At 38.2% G+C, this 22,223-nt stretch overlaps 1 protein-coding gene across 1 annotated transcript in view; it reads left to right on the top strand.

Annotated features, from left to right (window-relative positions):
- MARCHF5 (membrane associated ring-CH-type finger 5) overlaps nt 1-20,510 on the top strand; it is a 59,737-nt gene extending 39,227 nt beyond the window's left edge. The window contains exons 3-6 of the mRNA XM_060102009.1: nt 8,903-9,033; nt 16,276-16,459; nt 16,584-16,750; nt 17,531-20,510. Coding sequence (XP_059957992.1) covers nt 8,903-9,033; nt 16,276-16,459; nt 16,584-16,750; nt 17,531-17,647 — 599 coding nt within the window. The 3' untranslated portion in view covers nt 17,648-20,510. The remainder of the gene's footprint in view (nt 1-8,902; nt 9,034-16,275; nt 16,460-16,583; nt 16,751-17,530) is intronic.
- Nucleotides 20,511-22,223: the final 1,713 nt, after the last annotated feature.

The following is a 22,223-nucleotide window of genomic DNA, read 5'->3' as shown; positions in this document are numbered from 1 at the left end:
GACTGCTCTCATAAAATATATTGTTGGCTTATTTCATTACTTGAAAACCACTACAGACTTAAGAATTCAGGTACTTTCTTCATATAATTAAGAGTTTCTAGTAATATTTACACTTGGCCATCAAAGAAGTGTTTATTTTTGCTTTGCATTATATCTAAACGTCTATGGATGATCAAAAGAAAGGAATTGAAAAACCAAAATCTCCATAATGATTCAATCTTTGAGTACCCTCTGATAGTTTTTTTGTTGTTGTTGTCTGTGTTGGGTCTTCGTTTCTGTGCGAGGGCTTTCTCTAGTTGCGGCGAGCAGGGGCCACTCTTCATCACGGTGTGCAGGCCTCTCATTGTCGCGGCCTCTCGTTGCAGAGCACAGGCTCCAGACGCGCAGGCTCAGTAGTTGTGGCTCACGGGCCCAGTTGCTCTGTGGCATGTGGGATCCTCCCAGACCAGGGCTCGAACCCGTGTCCCCTGCATTGGCAGGTGGATTCTCAACCACTGCGCCACCAGGGAAGCCCTACCCTCTGATGTTAAAGTTTATAGGTAGGCATCTCATTAGATCTTCTTTGGCCCTCCTTTATATACCCTCTTATAAGGCAGATGACTAGAATACCTTCAAAGTAAGGATTTCTTGTGTTTATTGCTGGATCACATCTAGTCTTGTTCCCTAAGATTTAAATATAAATTTGTTTTAATAAGTATCTTCAATAGGGTGAGGCTTTCTGGGTGCACACTATATATAAATACTGGTAGCTGAATTATAGGTCCAAAACACAATTACAGAATCTTACATTTTTTAAAAAGGAGTTACTAATTATAGTCTGGTGTCTTCTCCCTCTTCATTCCCAGATTCCCTGGCACCATGAATTTTCCTCTTCCTCCTTGTCCCAGACCTTTAGGCAAAAAAAAATCTGTCCTTTATTTCTTACCTCAGATTTTCCTGAAACAGTCTTATTTTTATACCAGAGCCTTATACCATAAATTTTTCCTCAAACATCTGTCTTGGATTATACCTCCTATTCCAGAGTTCTATTCTACTTAACTTAGTATGCCATTTTTGAAAGAACTAATATCTGACGTTGGTACAGTGTAACACTAAGTACTGTATTAAGAGCTTCATATGCATTAATTTTCACAAAAACTCTGAGGTAGATATTATCTTCATTATCATTATAGATGTAGAAATTGAGGTCTGGAGATAGCATTTTGTCCAAATTCACACGGTAGACCCTACCTAATCCTTACTCCCCTTGTTATTTTGCCTCCTAAGGAGCCTACTGTGGGTTTCTCATATAAAGGGGAAAAGAAAATGAAACAGTAATGTCAGGTTGACTTTCCTTCGGGTATGGTTACCTGAATTTTATGATAACCCTTTGTTATCCTCTAAAAAGTAGTTTTTCTTATTAATAAAAGTAATTATATTCTCATCATAGAAAATTTGAAAAATATAGGTATGTTTAAAGAAGAAAAAAGAATATGTAATAACAGTTCCTTGGCATATATGTAGTAAGTGCATAATTAATATTGCCATCTATTTTTATGTACTAATGATAATTGATGGTGGTGTTTCTTTTATCACAGCTTAACTTCTTCAACTTTTAATTTGGAAATTCAAAGAATTTAATACCTTAGGCATGGTTTCTCCTAAAAGCAGACAAAACATTTTTTCTCTAATAAGGTTTAATATTTCTTTATCCTTTCTAACAACTCTCTTTTATATTAAACTACTTTAGATTGATGCTACTTTCTCTTTTTTTGTACTCACTTTAGATACAAAATCTTGTGGATTCTATTCTAGTTTATTCTGACTTTAAATATTCTTAGTTTTCCTAAAATATCATATTCATTTTAGCATGCCTGTCACCAGTAACTTCCTTCCTGCCTGTTGTGTCATGTTCTTCAGAGATCTGGCTAACGATTTTTATCAATTAACCCCCACCTTACTGGCATACTAGCTTTTTAAAAATATATAAACCCTTTGAATAAAGTCTTTTGCCTCTAGTTAGAAGGTCTTCTAGCATGCCCCCCTTTTCAGATCATAGATTTCAAGGTCAAGATTCACTTCTGGTAATTAGTAAATACATACATACAGACAGTAATATTAAAACTCTTGGGCTTCCCTGGTGGCGCAGTGGTTGAGAGTCCGCCTGTTGATGCAGGGGACGTGGGTTTGTGCCCCGGTCCGGGAGGATCCCACATGCCGCGGAGCGGCTGGGCCCGTGAGCCATGGCCGCTGAGCCTGCGCATCCAGAGCCTGTGCTCCGCAACAGGAGAGGCCACAACAGTGAGAGGCCCGCGTACCGCAAAAAAAAAAAAAAAAAAACAACTCTTTGCATCCTTACCCCCTCTATAATCTTTACTTAAAATTTGTTAACATGTATCTGTGTAGTTTGTATGATGCTATCATATATTTGTCAGTTTTGCCATAAAGTTTCCCAGTTGTTTAATGTGTATTTATTGTTTGTCCCTAACTAGATTGTAGGCTCCTTGGAGGCAGAGGCTAGTGTGTTAAATTTTATTTACATTTATTTTAATGCATAGTAAAATGCTATGTGTACAATAGGTGCTTAATAAGTACTTAGTAGTTGATGTTATAGCCCTCAAATATTCTATGGGCTAATCTATTCTAATGAGGAAAAATTTAATCTTTCCCTTGGCACAAGCTATGTACTACTCATAAAGAACTACTTTGATGATATTTAGTTACTTTTCTTGGTAATACACTATATATATACACCAAGACATGATATTCATCTGCTTTGACTCTGAATCTTTTATTCATCATTAGTTTTGTTTTGTTTTGAGGGGGTTTTGGTCAGTTATTCTTAGTTTGGTTAAATAAAAAATTGTCCAAGAACATATCCTTTCTTCTGTTGACAATCTAATGACTAACTTTCATTATTAAGCAAAGTAAATTAAAGCCTGGGTTTGCAGGATGTTTGTTTTTACATAAAAAATGGTAAAATCTCAACCTACAAGCAGAGGAGTTAAAGATGAATTACATGAGCTTGTCTGGGGCTCTTAGACCTAGCCTCCAGCATCTTAGTGTTTAAAACAGTGATGAATGCTAGAGAAAGAGTTAAAAGTTAAAACTCTTTACTATCCCATCAAAATTCCCACGTGTTTTTAACTCAGTTGAATTGGTGGTTGTGATATTCGTGTTTTCAGTAAAATCCACATTTGTTGTTGGACCATATAATTAATACTTTTTTTAAGTTGTTTTTTTAACACTGAATTGAGTCAAGTACTTGCCACAGAGTGCTGCAGCTAGGTCCTGTGCCATTATATTCTAATGCCCTGTGGAACAGGCCAAAGTGCCCTGATATACTGCCAAGTACCATGTGCTGAAGATAGCTGTAGCTTAGACAGTCCCAGAGAGTGATAGATACCAATCATCATTAAAAAGCATTTTTTAAGCACCTATCTGTACATGGTTCTATCCTAGGCACTGTACAAAACGAGTTAAACAGACATGGCCCCTGCCCCCTGGGAGTTTTCAATCTCAGATGATGCTGACATGGACAGACTTAAAGGATATTGAGACAACTGAACAAACATTGAACAAGAACATAACGTACTAACATTATGCACAAGCAAAGGGGTAAGTGCATTTTGTGGGATAGTATGTGAAGGAAGACTCGTGGAACAGGCTTCCACGAGGCTTAAGCCTGGTGAACAGGGTGGGGTAGATCAATTAGTCAGCCTCTATCAGGTTAGGTTAGTTTTCATTGGGAATTTGGGTTTTCATACAGATTTAATCAAAATAGGAACAGGACATTCCAGAAATAGTGTGCAACAAAAAGAAGACTTGGAGCAAGGAAAGAAATTTAGAACTGTATTGTTAGACTCTTGGTGACCTCGAAAATCTGCAATTCTCAGCAGTTCTGAACCTGAAAGTGGGGTTGATGTTTTGGCTTAGCAAGTTGGCATTTGAGTTGGGTCTGGCAATCTCTTTTATAAATTTGGCCACTTAACAGAAACCTTGGAGTTCATGGGAGCTGTTATCATCTCAGGGACTTATACAAGGTTATCTTGTGAAGCATTAAATTATGTTCTGTGTTAGAAACTTTAGCACCCTGGCAGTGTCTAGAAATTATTTTTCAAGAATTGGTCAGAGGTGTTTTTGAGGATACCTTTCTATCCCCAAGAAAGGTACTGGGAATTCTGGGTATGATTGTATGCAGTGCCAGGAGATTTTGAACACTAAGTATTACCTGCCCTTCAGTCATTAATTCTTAATTTCCAAAATGTACCTTTAACAGCATGCATACAGAGACTTGAATTTAAACCACAACACAACAGTCACAACAAATCTACCTTTGCAGTGTCTGCCAGATAAAACTGATTACTTCTTTTCAGTAGACATGGACTTAGGAATTTCCCTAATAGTTCTCAGCTCACTGTTTGATGTCATTCAAATCTGAAATGTGAAGATTTGAATTTACCCAAAACATTACGTGTAGTTATTTTCTTTACAAAAGCTTTATTGTGCAAAAGAATTCACAATAGATTTCCTTTTAATTGCAAGTTTCCCTAGTGCTCTTTAAATTACTGAATTTTCAAAACTTGTATTTATACAAAGCTTCTCCAATTGCCATTCATTGTGTAAATACAGTACTGTTGGAAACATAAGTGATGAAGCCCACTGAGGCATTAAAAATTCAATAATACCTTTTTAAAATACTAAATAAAACCTTTTTATGCCCTTGCATATTTAACTTGTTAAGTACATTTATTCATACTTCTTCCTCCCCATTAGAATTGAGATTTTCAAGGGCTAGAGTCTTGCCTTTCCTCATTTCCCGTAACTGTTTGTACTTTAATCTGACAATAAGAAGAGGCTAGTGACTGTTGCTGTTTTCCTTTTATGACCTCAAGTCATAGGATAGTACATGATAAGCTTCCTAATAAGAAAAATATGATTGAGGGACTGCATCCGGAGGATTTGAGTGATTGTTCTTATTCATCAAATAGCTTGCCTAGATAATCTTTAGCTCTCAGAAATACCTCCCTTGGGTGGCAGTTTATAATTCTAATGGTATATTTACCACTAGGCATTTATCCTTCCTTTTAAATATTAAACTAATCTTGGACTAGTCTATCTGGAAAAGACTTGAGAGGTTTAGGCAAAATAAACTTAAGACAAAAGCCTAGACAGAATTTTGCCAGAAAAACTGGAAATAGGGATTATAAAATGCAGCCAGTGACTTCATTTAATCCAGCACATCTGTTGCATATGACCCAAGGGATAAGTAAAAAATTTCCAGAAGGAAGTATGAGGACCTATTTGTTTGTTTTTGTTTGTACAGAAAGAATTCATACCCAGTGATTCAGAAGAAAATTGAAAATTGAGCTTATTCTGTTGGAACCTTCTGAGATCTTTAAAGGAAAGACAATTCAGACATCTATCTATTGTCCAAGTTCATAATAGATAAAATCGGTAGTGACTGATTACTTTTTAGGAACTATGTTTTCATCTAAATGATCTGTTACTTTTTTTTAGGAATGATATTGCTTTGCTCCATCAGTAGATCTTTCCAAGCACGCTTTTGAAAAGGTGGGGGATGGGGGGAGAAGGTCAGCTGGAAGCAGGTAAAATACCTTCTCTCCTAATACATTCTGATTCTGAGTGGGTAGAAAATAGTCTTATAACTTGGGCTTCATACAGAATAATGAAAAAGGAAGACCTAGAGATTTTCATATCATAGTTTTTCATAAGTACCTCAGTAGAGAATTAAGCAAATTTTTGAGAATCAAAGGAATTGGGATTCGTCAGTAAGCAAAATAAAAAGGTTACTTTCGCTTTGGAGCTTATATTCTAGTTCAGGAGCCAACAAACTTTTTCTGGAAAAAAAAAAAAATATATATATATATATAGTAAATACAGTTGACCCTTGAACAGTGCAGGCTTGGAGGGGGGAAGGGGTGCCAACCCTCTGTGCAGTCAAAAACCCACATACAACTTATAGTCGGCCCTCCATATCCACAGCTCCTCTGTATCCCTCCATATCCATGGATTCAACCAACAGAGGATTGTGTAGAACTGTAGTATTTACTACTGAAAAAAATCCTAGTGTAAGTGGATCCATGTAGTTCAAACCCATGTTGTCCAAGGGTCAGCTAACTTTGCATGTGGCCATGTTTCTCGAAAACTTTATTTACAACAACAGTGAGGTGGATTCGGCCCATGGGCCATAGTTTTTCAACCCTTATTCTAGTAGGTGGAAACAATAAGTAAATTAGAGTATGTTAGGTGGTAAGTGCTTTAGGAAAAAAAAAAATAGAGCAGAGTAATCAAATAGGCAGTATGATGAAGTAGAAGTTGACAGGGTGGGCCTCACTGAGGTCAAGAAAAAGAGGAGGAACCAGCAAAGGAGACTGAAAAGTTAGTGACTGGTGAGATGGAAAGAAAACCAAGAGATGGTGATGTCCTGGAGATGCAGTGATTATTGGGAAGAAGAAGGGAACATCTATCAGATGTTGGTGGTAGGCCAAATAAGAGGAAGGCTGCGATTAGACCATTGGATTTAGCTATGTGTGAGTTGTTAGTGACCTTGATGAGCACTTTTGGTGGAGTGGATTCAAGAGAGACTTGTAGAGAGAGAGTGAAAACAGAAAAGTCTTCTGAGTGATTTTGTTGTAAAGGGAGCAAAGAAATAGAGCAGTGGGAAAAGAAGGATCAAGAGAAGGTTCTTTTTGTTTGTTTGTTTTTTTGTGTGTGTGCCGTACGAGGGCCTCTCACTGTTGTGGCCTCTCCCGTTGCGGAGCACAGGCTCCAGACGCACAGGCTCAGCAGCCATGGCGCGGCATGTGGGATCTTCCCGGACCGGGGCACAAACCCGTGTCCCCTGCATCGGCAGGCAGACTCTCAACCACTGCGCCACCAGGGAAACCCCTTCTTTTTTTTTTTTAAGATAGAATAAATAATGACATGTTTGATGAAAATAATCCAATAAAGGGTAGGGGGAAATGATGTAGGAGGGTAGAAATGAATTGCTAGAGCTGTGTCTTTGAGTTAGTGAGGGGATGGGATCTGGTGTATAAGTGGAGATTGACCTCAGATAGGTGTGATGTTGGTAGGTGGAAACATGCTGTAAAGAGTCTGTAGTTGTTGTTTTGTGGCTTCAATTTTCTGACGAAAGAACTATCAATAGAGAATATGAAAACTGAAGTTTTTAGGTTTTATATATACCTATTGGCTGTAACTTTTAGTACCAGCATTTCAGGGATCTTTGGTGACTTACTAAAATGCTTTTTTTTTTTTTTTTTTTTTTTTTTTGCGTTACGCGGGCCTCTCACTGCTGTGGCCTCTCCCGTTGCGGAGCACAGGCTCCGGATGCGCAGGCTCAGCGGCCATGGCTCACGGGCCCAGCCGCTCCGCGGCATATGGGATCCTCCCAGACCGGGGCACGAACCCGTATCCCCTGCATCGGCAGGCGGACTCTCAACCACTGCGCCACCAGGGAGGCCCTAAAATGCTTTTTATTGTGCCTTCTGAGAGGGTTATAAACTTAAACCTGCAAATTTGTGTATTTTAAGGATTAAACCCTACATTATGAGATTAAATAATGATACATGTAATGTGTGGCACAGCGCCTGCTATCATGTAGAATGTAGAGTCAGTATACATTGAACTAGGCTTACTTTTTCTCCTTGGTCCCAAAAGATACCTTGTCATAGTTTTAAATGTTATGTAAGTTAGATTTTGACAATAATAAGTTTATATGCTAAATTTAAGTCATAGGTAGGTCCCTTTGACATCTCTCCAAATGTTCTTCCTTCTTCACAGTATGGTCTGTCTTTATACAGTGACTAGTAATATTACTGGCTCCAGCAGTCAGGGGGAACTATTGATCAGGGCTCCATAGATGGATGCTTGTTCTTTTAATGATTTTATCATCATATTGCTATTTGAATTTCTTTGTACAATGAAAATAAGTTGGTTTTGTATACAGACTCCTCCTATAGATTGTAAGCCCCCAGAGGTAGGTAATACCTCTTATACATTTCTAAGAAAATGTCCTAAGTAATAGTTTGTACATAGAGAGCATTCAACAAATATGATGATTACTAACCAAGTCAAGGTTGCATGTTCCTTTAGTTCAACTTAGATATTCAGTTCTTTAGGCCTTGCTCTAATTCAGGTCTAAGACTTTTCCACTATTCTTGAAAATGCTGGAGCTAAATTATATCGGGCTTAATTGCAATTATTATAATTCTTCCTGTATAGTTATTCCAAATAACTACCAGAGGAGATAATAACCAAATTTCACTTTATAAGCACATAATAATAGAAGCATAATTGGCATATACAGCTGTTGGAATGCCATAAAAACTGGCATGATCATTAAAAGTAGTTTGTTAGAGAACAGTACTCAACTAAATATAGTATATTGGATATCAAAGTAAGATAGGTTGACTTTGTGTAACTACAAAAAAAATAGGCTAGGTTACCTTCACACACTATCAAGGAAGTAATAAGTGAAGTCAAAGAAGTGATAGTCTTACCAAATACTATAGAATCTAATTGTGGCCAGGAACTGTTTGTGAAGAGCAAGTTGAAATGGCCATGTCATTCTGCAGTAGCCAGTGTCATTAAGAGAAGTAAGAGAACTATTTTCCTTTATAAGAAGCAGCTGTGTTTAAGGCTTTACTCTTAGGTTTACTGATAAAGATAAAAATTTGAAGGGGCTATTTCCTAGGATTTAGAAAGTAAAACTCAGCTATTCATGCAAATGACTGAGAAATTCTAAATCTGTTCAAATCTAGGTTCCCATTACATTTATAAGTTATTTCTAAAGCATCAGGGCATCCAACTTCATAAAAATATTTTAGATCTGGTAGGTTTTTTGTTTGTTTGTTTTTAATCTGTCTTGTGTTAAAACTCTGTTTTCTTTATATTATAGGTCCAGTTGTTTACGTCTTGGATCTTGCAGATAGACTGATCTCAAAAGCCTGTCCATTTGCTGCAGCAGGAATAATGGTTGGCTCTATCTATTGGACAGCTGTGACTTATGGAGCAGTGACAGTGATGCAGGTTCACTATTTTATTCTATTTGATGATGTTACTTTTGATATGAAGATCAAACAGATTAAATAGATTTTTGTTGGAGTTTTTAAAATTATTATTTGAACAAGTGATAACATTCTCATGGCTTAAAAATAAGAAAATAGGGCTTCCCTGGTGGCTCAGTGGTTGAGAGTACGCCTGCCGATGCAGGGGACGCAGGCTCGTGCCCCGGTTTGGGAAGATCCCACATGCTGCGGAGCAGCTGGGCCCGTGAGCCATGGCTGCTGAGCCTGCGCGTCCGGAGCCTGTGCTCCGCAACGGGAGCGGCCACAACAGTGAGAGGCCCGCGTACCGCCAAAAAAAAAAAAAAAGAAAAAAAGAAAATATATAAAAGCTCTCTAGGGGTAAGTCTTCTTACTCCTGTCCTTCATTTGCCCAGGTTCCCCTCTCCTCAGGTAGCCAGTTATATTCTTCCAGACTTGCTTTGTGCATATGCAAGATAAAATAAATATGTTCTCCCACACACGTTATAGTTTTCCCCCCAAAAGGAAACGTATTAGAGCTGAACGCCCCTTTTTCCAAAAACAATGAATTTTAGAGATCTTTTCACAAAGTATGGAGAAATCTGCATAGCATTCTTTGTATAGAATTTCAGCAGTTTACTAACCAGTCTCTTATTGATTAGACAGTTAGTTACTTCTAGTTTTTTGCTATTATGAAACAATGCTACAGTTAGTAACTGTGGATGAAAATTAGAATGACTTAAATTTCAAGATTTAGTCCCAGGCCCTTGACTCTTCTCTCTGTATACCTCTTCTTTGAAGATTTCCAGCCATCTTAACTGTGCGTTTTGTGTTCAGATCTATGTCTTCCACCCTAATCTTTTCCCAAAATCAGTCCTATAAAAACAGCATGGCCCTTCTCCTTAAATGACCTCTTATGACTTCACACTCAATATTATTGAAATCGAACTTGTCTTTTCCTCAGTTTGAAACCTAAATTTATTCTCTGTTATCATTTCTCTATATCTTTGATTCCTACAATTATTTTCCCATCTACTCGATATATAGCCTACATTCTTACGATTACCTTTAACTCTTTCTATTTCATAGCGCTATATCCAGTCCACTAAGTCCAAGCAATTTCCATCTAGATATGTCTTAACATCTGTGGCTTCCTTTCCACAATCTTTAATACCTGACTTACTGTCTTTCTCCCATCATACCTGGATGGCTAAAGGAGCCTCCTGATTGTTTTCTTTAACTTCATTCTTTTATGTCAATCCATCCTTCCAAATGAATCTTCCTGAAATAATACCTTTCAGCGTTTTACTTCAAAGCTTAACGTCTCCTCTAACTTAAGTGATCATTTTCAAAAGCAGCACCTAGATTGGTTAAATGTTTCTTTTTTTTTTTTAATAAATTTATTTATTTTTATTTTTGGCTGCATTGGGTCTTTGTTGCTGCACACAGGCTTTCTCTAGTTGCGCTGACCAGGGGCTACTCTTTGTTGTGGTGCGTGGGCTTCTCATAGCAGTAGCTTCTCTTGTTGCTGAGCACGGGCTCTAGGCTCACGGGCTTCAGCAGTTGTGGCACGTGGGCTCAGCAGTTGTGGCTCACAGGCTCTGTAGTTGTGGCTCGCGGGCTCTAGAGAGCAGGCTCGGTAGTTATGGCGCACAGGCTTAGTTGCTCCGCGGCATGTGGGATCCTCCCAGGCCAGGGCTCGAACCCGTGTCTCCTGCGTTGGCAGGCGGATTCTTAACCACTGCGCCACCAGGGAAGCCCAGTTAAATGTTTCATAACTAACTCAGTAATAGTTAACACACTTCGGTTTGTAGATGATATAACTTGCTTTTCTTTAATATAAATTAAAGAGTACATGAAAGAAAAAGGGATCGAAGGGATTATATGTAATATTCTAGAAGTTGCACATAACCTATCTTAACAATCATGGTGAGACAGAATATTGCAATGCTTCTTTATAAAATGTTGATGACACCCCAGAAATCTGGATGTAGTCACTGGAATGAATCACAAATCATTTGTCATAGGATAGTGGATAAAGATTGAGAATCACTGACTTGAAAAAATTCCATTTCCTTAACCTGGTTTGTTGTGCAGTGTTCTCCACAATCTTAACTTCATTCTACTTTAAGGCCTATGGGGCTATCTCCTCCAAGCCATCCTTATGTTGTTTAGTTTTTTTACCTCTGTCCTTTGGCTTATGTCACCCTCCCTGCCTAATACCTGTCCTTTCAGTCCTTTCTCTCCGAATTTAAACCCTCCTTCCAGGCTTAGTTCAGCCACTTTCCCTCCATGAAACTTATCAGGCAACTCCTGCCCAGTGTGATTTCTTCTTCCTCTGCATTCATGACATTTTTATTCCTCAAATGGCAGCCAATCCTATGTTGACCAAGTGCTATTTCTTATATTGATTACCTAAGTTATTTAACTTTTGCTGTATTCAGGCCTTACTCTTCCTATTAGCAGGTAATTTCCTTGAGAAAGTAGAGACTATCGTATACGTAGGTGTTCCCTGTACAGCATATACACAGATGTTAACTTTAAAAGGCTTTCATAAATAATGATTTTTTTAATATGACCAATTCTATCAGGTAGTAACAGATTTGTTTAACTGATTATATGTTCTATAATAATTTGTTAAGCTCCAGTAATGAGTATTAGTATATCATTAGATCAAAGAAGTTCAGGACCATTCACTAGGACTGACAAAGACCTGAAAACTTAGAGATTATACATTGTTTAATGTACAAATACATTATACAAAAGTATATTTTTGCAGATGAGGAAACTAAGGCCCTCTGAGATTGAGTGACTTCTCTTTAAGACCCAATTGACCATAAGAAATGGGATGGCTCTTTTTGAAAAGATTTTAGGCTAGCACAGTCTTAAAAGAATTCTCGTAATTAATGAGACACTTCAACAACAGGAACCAATTAAGGAAAGACTACATTAACAGTATTTTAATTCAGTAAAAGTGAAAGATCATTTGAAGTTATGAAAAAAATAAGTCTTGAGCTGACCCTTGAAGAGAATGATTTAGATTGGCAGAGAGGAGGCAATGATATGAGCAAGGAGACAAAAATAAACATGTTAATGGTGACAGAAAAGAACTACAACGATGATAATGCATATATGTATTCTGTGTTACCACTTAGATATCACCTTCGCATGTACTGTCTCACTTGAAAAGATTTTTTTTTTAGCCCAGAAATGGGAGCAATTAGCTGTGACAGTAGATAGCTCCTGTTGTGTGATTTAAGAGTATTCAGAAGGCTTTTATCTTTCTGAATATTTGATAGCAGTCGTGCCCCCTACTCCATCAGCAGAATTTAGGATTTTCTTTTTCACACTTAACTGTTTTTTTCCTTTTGTTCTCTGACTACTCTAAAGTTCAGGTAAATCAGATTAAGGAATCAGATCACTGTTTTTTCCCCATTTATTTCTTCATGAACCAGTCTTAGGTTCAATCCCTGTTCGTTGTAAAGAACTTGAATGGCCCCTTTGATTTAAATTTCTGTTGAAAAGACAACGTGATAGTTAACTTTTTCTTCCCCTAGCACCTGGCAGAACACCTTTCAAGCACTGATGCGTATAATTCTTGCAACAATCTTGTGACATAGATACTATCAATTATTCCTAGTTTACAGGTTCAGAGAGCTTACATGTCCAGTACCAGTTCCACCTTCCAGCAAGGAAGAAGCATTAGGACTCCTGTCCCTAATCTAGGGCTCCTGAAATGATAGCTGGTCCCAGAGGCAGCTGGAGCATTGTATCCGGGAAAAGTGGAACACTAACCCCCGGCCCAGCTCTGCTTCTGCCTCTGCCGTACAGCAGCCCCCACACGCATTGTCCCTTCTTAATTGTGTTGCATTTAATTACCCTGAATTCTAAGGAAACCTTTTAGTTCATCGCTATTCCATCCTCCCGTTTAAAAGTAGGGTTCTACAGGCAGTGCTTTAAAAGATCAAGCCTTAATTAAAACTAACTCTTAGCATTTTAGCATTGATGAACCACAGGCCTAGCTGACTATGGAGATTTCGCTTTTAGCTCTTAAGCAGAAAAACAAACAAACCTTTCTCTAAACCTGCAATTCCATAGGCCTTGGTTTTATACATGGATAAAAAATACTTAGAGAACACATTCTATAGTTCCTGAATCTAACCTCAAAATTTAAGTCTTGAAAATTATCTCTTTTTCAGTCTTAGGGCATAACATCAGAATGTACATGATCTTACACAAGGTTTGCTGGTTTTATATTGACCAAAGTTAAATCAGCCCCATTGATTAATTCAGCTTTCATGTATTACCCTTGAGTCTGACTGTAGCAGCACATAGTATGACACTACAGGTGTTACACTGTCCTAGTTCCTTAACGTTATATTTGCACACTTGTTTGATTTGATTGCCTCTTACCTCCAAAAGACGTCTATTGGGCTTCCCTGGTGGCGCAGTGGTTGAGAGTCCGCCTGCCGATGCAGGGGACACGGGTTCGTGCCCCGGTCCGGGAAGATCCCACATGCCGCGGAGCGGCTGGGCCCGTGAGCCATGGCCGCTGAGCCTGCACGTCCGGAGCCTGTGCTCCGCAACAGGAGAGGCCACGACAGTGAGAGGCCCGCGTACCGCAAAAAAAAAAAAAAAAGACGTCTATTTAGCTCACCTTTTAATTCCCAGCACCTAGGCCTGTGTCTGGCACATAATCAGTATTCAGTTGAATGAATGCATGCAGGTGTGCATGTAATGGTCAGCCTCAGCTTAAGCACAAAACATGACTCTTAATCACAGGTGGGGAAAATGGGCTTTTGCTCACTGTTTTGCCCTATTTTCTTTTTTATTTCCTCATTCTTAGACACCTGGTTGGAAAGTTTTTACTGCTACCCATGAGGGATAAATTTTCCCTTACTATAGTCCATACCTGAATATTCACTTTGCTTTATATTTTTAAACCCTAAATTCTAAAAAGAAAACATAACCCAACAAAGGAATTTTTCAAATTTCTGAATTTATTTGTTAACACTTTGGGAGTATTTAAATCACATTTAGTTATAACTTTAAAGTGATCATAATATTGAAAATAATAAAATGATATAAAAAATAGAGTGTCGGGCTTCCCTAGTGGCGCAGTGGTTGAGAGTCTGCCTGCCGATGCAGGGGACACGGGTTCGTGCCCTGGTCCGGGAGGATCCCACATGCAGCAGAGCGGCTGGGCCGCTGAGCCTGCGCGTCCGGAGCCTGTGCTCCGCAGTGGGAGAGGCCACAACAGTGAGAGGCCCGCGTACCGCAAAAAAAAAAAAAAAAAATAGAGTGTCATGTGACAAGCATTATAGGTAAAGACAGTTTCTGGACTAATCCACTTTTGCCACCAATGTGGGATATGTGTTTATGAAATATGGTGTACCAAACTATTTCACTTTAGGGCAGCTCAAAACAACCACCCTTCTTCACATGCAAGATATGAGGTTGTTAATTTCTACCTGGAAACACAGAAGAATATCAGATACTGATACCATGGGTTTTGACCATTTGGAAGAGGCTAGTCCTCTGTTCTTTAATGTTACATCTTGGTTAGATAAATTAATCATGCACAGAAGTCTGGGCTATATCCTTAGCTGAAATTTTAAAAGCACCCATTTTGGTCCTCTCCACATGCTTTATCTTTTTTTTTTTTTTTTTTTTTTTTCCTGGTTGGCCACGCCACACAGCATGGCATGTGGGCTCTTAGTTCCCCGACCAGGGATTGAACCCGTGCCCCCTGCATTGGAAGTGCAGAGTTTAACCACTGGACTGCCAGGGAAGTCCCTCCACATAATTTTATAAACTATTTCTACCTGGATCAAGTCTGTTGTCTAGAATTTGAATTTGCCGTGACCATTGTCAGCTTCCTTATTTCACATCTCCTTGAAGTCCACCTAAAAAAATCTGCTATAATAGCTGACATAAAGGGCATCTCATTTTTGAAAAAAAATCCCATTTACTTTTTCATGAGTTTGCTTTCCTAAGTAGATATTGTCCCTGGAGCTTTTAGTCTTCCCTACCTTCTTTTCTCCCTTCCCTCCTTGCCTTTCCTTCCTTTCTTTTCCCTCGTCCCTCTCAGAGATATAGACAAAGACAAAGATATAAACTGTCTATATCAACAATCCTTTCTTCATAGTTTAATCCTCAAGTGTGTACAGAAAAACTATATAGAAACCTTTATAGTAGTCTCCTCATATCAAGCTGTGATTCCTGGATGGGCTAAAACCCCAAGATTCTGAAATAGTCTCCCCTGTCATAGCTGCCAAGAATAATCCCTCAGAGGAATATATTTAATTTGCCAGCATTTGAGACTTTTGGCTAAAGGGAGGTCATTTGAGACTTGTGAAAGAATTTTTAGGGAAATTTTCTAGTTAAAAGTAAGAAGCTTACCAAAAAAAGTGGCCATATTGAGAGACATGTAAGACCAAGATTGATCAGCAAGTGAAAAGAATTTTGCCAGGAGGGGAAGTATGGAGATTCACAAATGTGAATTAATCATGTTCTTCTTGCCCTCTCAGATCTAAACCAATTGAGAAATAACCCGAAGACCCAGATGAGAGGGGAAGATTGTTTTAGCTTTATTACCCCATAGATAGGCACCCTTGGGTTCCTGGATTAGAAAAAGTGCCTGGAACCTGTAACCAGAACTGGACCTCCTATTGCATTCCCTCAAATCTAGACCTTGGAATTGCATTTTAGGAGAGTTAGGTCTGTAGAGCAGGCATTTAGCCAGCCAGAGAAATCACACTCAATCCCAGACACCACTGAGCAGGGAGAAAGCCAAAGAGAAATGAGATTTCAGACCATCTCCTGAAGGCCGGTCCTGCCCCTTGGCTGGCTGTGCTTACCTCCTAGTAGGAAGAGCAGGAAAACAGTTGCTCTTCTGGAAGACACATGAGACCTAAAATTATAGCGCAGTCTAACCAAATTAAATAGAGGAATGGAAGCAAGAACCAGAAGTCCTCTCCCCTCTATTGAAATGTAATCAATGTGTAATCAATTAAAGCTTTTATTCCAATGTAATATGAAACAGCTTGGGAGCTTTTCTTTTTCCCCTTGAATGAGAGACATTTCTTATAAATAAATCAGGATTGATAGCTTTCCAGCTTATTTTTAAAACTTTATTTCTGTATTCTTTTGAAATTTAGCATTTCCTCTAAAATGACTTGCACTCAAGCATGCAACCCTTCATTAGATAAGGAAATGATTGGAGCAAATGCTATCTGTTTCACAGGTTGTAGGCCATAAAGAAGGTCTGGATGTTATGGAGAGAGCTGATCCTTTATTCCTTTTAATTGGACTTCCTACTATTCCTGTCATGCTGATATTAGGCAAGATGATTCGCTGGGAGGACTATGTGCTTAGACTATGGCGCAAATACTCAAATAAACTACAAATTTTGAACAGTATATTTCCAGGTAAGGCCCTGAATTGTGGTGGTAATGAACATACCAAATTAATCTTGTGGACGAATCCTAGCATGTGAAGATATTCTAGATATTCTGATTTATTAGCACTAATACCCTACATTTTTTTCTCTAGGGATTGGTTGTCCTGTTCCTCGAATACCAGCCGAGGCTAATCCTTTGGCAGATCATGTCTCTGCGACCCGAATTTTGTGTGGAGCCCTTGTTTTTCCTACTATTGCGACAATAGTTGGTAAACTAATGTTCAGTAGTGTTAACTCTAATTTACAAAGGACAATCTTGGTAAGGTGGCTTTAATATTACTTTTTTCAAGTGACTATGCAAAAGAGAAAGAACTGTATATTTGTTTAAAAAATAAAAAAAGAATGGGACTATATAAATATTTATACTATGGCTCCTGTGCCTTAAGTCTCTATTTGATCCCCACTGTTATCCAATAGCAATAAAAAGAGGAGGATCCACTGCAGTAGTTCTGGGCTTCTGGAACTATGCTGTGGGAGTTCTCTCCTGGGATATGCGTGAATCATTACCCCCAAAAGATAGTGTTGAAAAGTTTCTGCTCTAGGGTCAGACCGCCCAGGTCAAATCCTATCACAGACATTGCCTTGCTGAGAAACCTAAATAAAATTTCTTGATTTCGCTATGCTTGTAGAATGGAGATAGTAATGGTAGCTACCTCAGGATTATTGTGAGGGTTAAATCAGATCACTCATTTGAAGTGCTAGCACATAGTAAGCCCTTATGTTGTTTGATGTCATTATTATTGTTCCCACTTCTCCCCTCTGGTAGCAGCCTGCATATAATGCCTGGGTATTCTCTCTACTATATGAGAATGGATTTAGAGCTAAGTGGAAGGAAGATTACTCAGAGAGGATAGAGGCTTTCTGACCTCTCATGTCTATTCCTATCTTACCCCCTAGTAAAAAAAAAAAGAGAACTATTTCATTTGCAGTCATATGAATTAGCAACAATGCCTGTGTCTTTTGTGATTTAAGTAAAATGATTTTTATTATGTTCCTCCAAATCTGCATTATAAAAAGCTAATTTTTCTCTTTTTTTTAGGGTGGAATTGCTTTTGTTGCCATTAAAGGAGCATTCAAGGTTTACTTCAAACAGCAGCAATATTTACGTCAGGCACACCGCAAAATTCTAAATTATCCAGAGCAAGAAGAAGCATAAAACTGTGACTTCTCGTTGTTCTGCAGTCCTCTCATTCTTATGAGTCTGTTGTGTTGTTTTGATTCCATCATTAATGCACAGTAGTGGAGACTTGCGATAAGCTGCTGCTCTCATATTTTTAAGAAGTAAAATAAAGCACTTAGGGAAGGGGAAACCCTCTCAGTAATCACGGAACCTAAGGATGTGATTTGTTTTCATTGTTTTGTATGTACTTCTTTTATGGCAGTCATCTGAACCATCATCTTAGCATGGTGAACCTGAGTTTTGTTCATATTTTCTTCAGACAGAAATGTAAAGATCAAACTGTGCAAATATTTTAAAATGCACATGCTGTTTTATTCAAAGTCCTCTTTTGTACATGTTTGTGTTCAGTGTTTTCTTAGAATCAACTCAGTGAAGGTACTATGAGGATTTTTCTCACTGGCATAATTTGATTACAAGCTAAACAGGAGTATATGTTAATATGAGGAAATGTAAATTAGTTATACATAATTAACAAACCAAAAATGTATGTAAACATTCAAATGATTATCTGAACAAATGCAATTTTGCTGTGTTTTTCTTAACCCATGTGATATCCAAAATGTGTAGGGTAAAAATTCACAGGGCTTCCAGATCACTTTTTCACTATTAAATTTTATTTATATAATGTTGACATCTCATAGTTCATATTGTAATTTTGACTCATGCAGTCTTAATTACTGTGTGTGTGTGTGTGTGTGTGGTGTGTGTGTGAGAGAGAGAGAGAGAGAAGAGAAGAGAAGAGAAGAGAAGAGAGAAGAGAGAGAGGAGAGAGAGAGAGAGAGACAGAGAGGCAGAGACAGCGACATCAGGTCCTTCCATCACCGGAGTAAGGTTTTTAAATTCGTGTTCCTAGAAATTAGAACTGCCAGTTTATAGTAGTTTGAGCACAGAGAACGATTTGCAAAAAATCAGTAAAGTTATTTTCCTCTCCTTTCTCATCGATTCAGTTATTCAGGTGTTTGTTGATCACCTCCTACTTCCCCAGTCACTATGCAAAGTGCTGTGGGGATACAGTGGTGAACAAGACAGACTTGGTTCCTGCTTTTATGTAGTTTATACAGTCTAGTTTCAACAGGTAGAAAACCAGCAGTGAGTAAACCAAGGTGAGGCCTTGAGCTCTTTGTTTTTATACCAGTCAGTGAGGAAATAATTATGAAAACAAGTCTTGAGTAAATATTAAGGTCATTGTTTTTGTCAAATTATTATAAGAAAAAAAACAATACTAACATTTTTAAATTTAAATTGCTTGTCATACTGAGGAGGCTAGCACCTTAATAGTCACTGTTTAACTAGTTTTATATTCATTTTTCAAAAGCAATTATTTATTTTAAGCTGTTCAGTAGTGACCCTTTTAATGTTCAGCGATCTGGTCTTGGAGTTATTTTCATCAATTAGTATTAAGGTTTTTAAAGATAGTTCCAAAAACCCTATTTATTTTCTTGTTCACAGCATCTAATGCATGGCAATATGAATGTTCCCCCTTACTGATAAGTGGCCACTTCTCTTTAGGATTGTAGCAAGTATAGATTGAGCTATGTTAGATTACAGTAGTATATGTTAACTTCAGTAATTTAAGACTGGTACCTTTCTATAGTATGAATGTCTTAATTTTGAGTTATAACATGAAATTTATGTGAATGGCTATTGAACATTCAAAGTTGTAATTACTTGGGGAGGAAGGGAATATTTGACTGACAGTGAGCCTTATATTAAGATCACTGCTACAGTTCTGAAGGGGAAATATAAAACTAAGATTATATATAAAAATAACAGATTATATAGCTGTGCTTATAAAATATATTGGCTTTCTTAAATTTTCAATATGAAAAGACATACTGGATATTTCCTGCATAATTTTGTTATATAGAACAGCTTTTAGCAGCCTTTACTAAAGTTACACAAGCACACAGTTCCCCATTTATTACTTTATGCCCAAAATGGGGGAATAACTGCTTGGATTTGTTTGGCATCAGGGCTTGTGAGGGCCAGAGAAACAACTCTAATCCTTTAGGGGCAGGGAGAAGGAGTTTTGAGGGCTGTGGGGAGGGAACTGCAAGTGCCTGGGGACCAGAGTAGCCTCAGCCCTGGAACTGAACACATTTAAATCTAAAGAGCCTTAGCTCAAGAAGTACCAGGTACCAGCCTCTTCAGAAAGTGTCCTGCACCACCCTGAATCAACAAAAGCATGGGCTGACTAAAGTTCGGTGGACCTAGGTTCAGATCCTAATTCTGCTTTTAATAACTGTATGTATGACTTTCATCAAGTGACAACTTGCTCTCAGCTACAGTTTTCTTCATCTCTGAAATACAAGTAATACTTTGAAGACTGTTTCTAGGATTAACTGAGAGATTAAAGAAACAGAGAGAGGCACTTTAGCTAAGCTCAAAATAGCCTCTACAGAGCAGTAGGGTCTTAATTGCTGAACACTAGGAAAAGGGAACGAGGCAGTAAACGAGAAACATGAGGGGACAGATTAAAGGGATGCTCTAGACTTTGGGGATGGGCAGGTATATTTGTGTTTTCCAGTTTATTTTCACGTTTCTTTACTGTGTTATTTCTATAAACTTTAATGTTTTAAACCTCTTTTATAAAATTCAATGACGACTAGTAGAATTCTCTTCTTTGCAGAATTTAACTTATCTCCAAAGTGGCAGAAAATATTGTTCATCATTACATGATTATCAAATGACTGTGAAGAATATAAAATTAAACTGAGTGACTTAATTAGTCACTGCCTTGCTAACTGTGCTGTAATTTTTTTAAATGTCTTGTTTTTAACATAGCAGACTATCTCAACACTGGCTGGATTAGGTTAAATAAAGAATTTTTATGTTCTCTAGGTGTACTTTGTCTGTTGAACAACTTCCAAAAAATAATTTGTTTATTCTGTACCTACTTAATTCTTTTTAAATCATAGTAATCGAGATACTAGTGAGATTTTCTCTTAGTACAAGTAATCTGAATTTTTTAAGAACTGTAAAGAAATTTGTCTTAATTTCATAAGCAGGCGAACCTAAATTCCAAGTATGTTCTAATTTCTAAAATGAATCCCCCCTCACCTACCCTCAGAGCCACTTGGACTATGATTAGACGAGATCTGTGGGTGGTCTCATGCCACAGGTATCAAAGTATACTCAGGTGGGTTGGGAACACAGAAAAAGTTGCTTCCTCCAAGATACTAAGAACTTTAGTTTCTGAAGCAGATTAGAATCTTCCAGAATGAGTACATCAAATAAAGGCCTTTCCATCCATAGGGATAGTATTGTGTCTAAATCATTTCACTGTCACCGTCTGAGAGACAGACTAGCAGAGAAACAGCCATAGAGTCAGTCCTGGATGCATATTCTAGCTGATGTTTAATGGTTGTAGGGCAAGTTACTTTACCTTTCAGATAGACCCTCAACTTCCTTATCGATAAGATGAAGATTATAAAACCAATCTCCTGGGTTATTGTGAGGATTAAGTGAGGTAACATGCTGGGACACTTTGATATACAGAGAAACTAAATATATCTGTGCCAACTTGGAGGTTTGTTTGCCCATAACTTTTCTTTGGTCCCCTGGGATCTCAAGTTTGCTGCTTCTCTACTACCTGCCACCCACACACCCTCTAATGGGTATAGTGATGAAATGTTTAATTGCCTTCCTGGAACAAAGATGCTGAGCAAAGGGAAGAGAAGAAGGGTTTGCAGCTCAGTGTAGAAGATGGACAAGTAACAGAGGCTCGGCTGTTCTGGTCAAGCCCATGTGGATTTATCTTACTGCTAACAGCCTGCCAAGGTTACTGTAGGCCAACAATGTATCCTACTTTGCCAGATGTTTGTTGAGCACCTGTATGAGCCAAGCACTGTGCTAATAAATCCTTTGGTAGATGAGAAATAAACCTGCTTTGAGATGTTGAGAGTCTTCAAAGTACACAACAGATCTTACTTAGTTTTATTATGATATTACCCACCGAAGAACGTAAGATCCACAAGGGTGTGGGGGTTTTGTTTTACTTTTGTTTACTACTCTTCTCCACAAATTAACAGCATTCATGGGCTGCTGCTGAATACTTGGAAATCTTAGAAGATGTGCCCTCCTTAAATACAGACTGTCTCTAGTTTAAAAATTAGCAAGAAACAATCTGTAACAGGAACTGAGAGGTAATATGTTCATGACCTTTTAATAATTCACATCGAACAACGTATTTATTCTTATGTATCAGTGTATTTACCAATTCAGATAATTGTACACCAAAAATAAGACACGTAAAGTGCACGATTGGGACTTCCCTGGTGGTCTAGTGGTTAAGACTCCATGCTCCCAATGCAGGGGGTCCAGGTTCAGTCCCTGGTCAGGGAACTAGATCCCGCGTGCCACATCTAAAAAAAGATCCCACATGCCACCAGGAAGATCTTGCATGAGGCAACGAAGATCCCTTGTGCTATAACTAAGACCTGGCACAGCCAAATTAATTAAAGTGCACAATCTTTAAGTATAAATCTTGATACATTTTTGCCTTGCAGTGTCATTCCAGTGCCCTCTGTTGTTCCAAAGGAAAACGGTTTAC

Source organism: Mesoplodon densirostris, chromosome 1, assembly GCF_025265405.1.
Source record: "Mesoplodon densirostris isolate mMesDen1 chromosome 1, mMesDen1 primary haplotype, whole genome shotgun sequence".
Lineage (NCBI taxonomy): Eukaryota > Metazoa > Chordata > Mammalia > Artiodactyla > Ziphiidae > Mesoplodon > Mesoplodon densirostris.
Note: the sequence above shows the minus strand (reverse complement) of the source record. Positions and strands in the feature narration are given on the sequence as shown.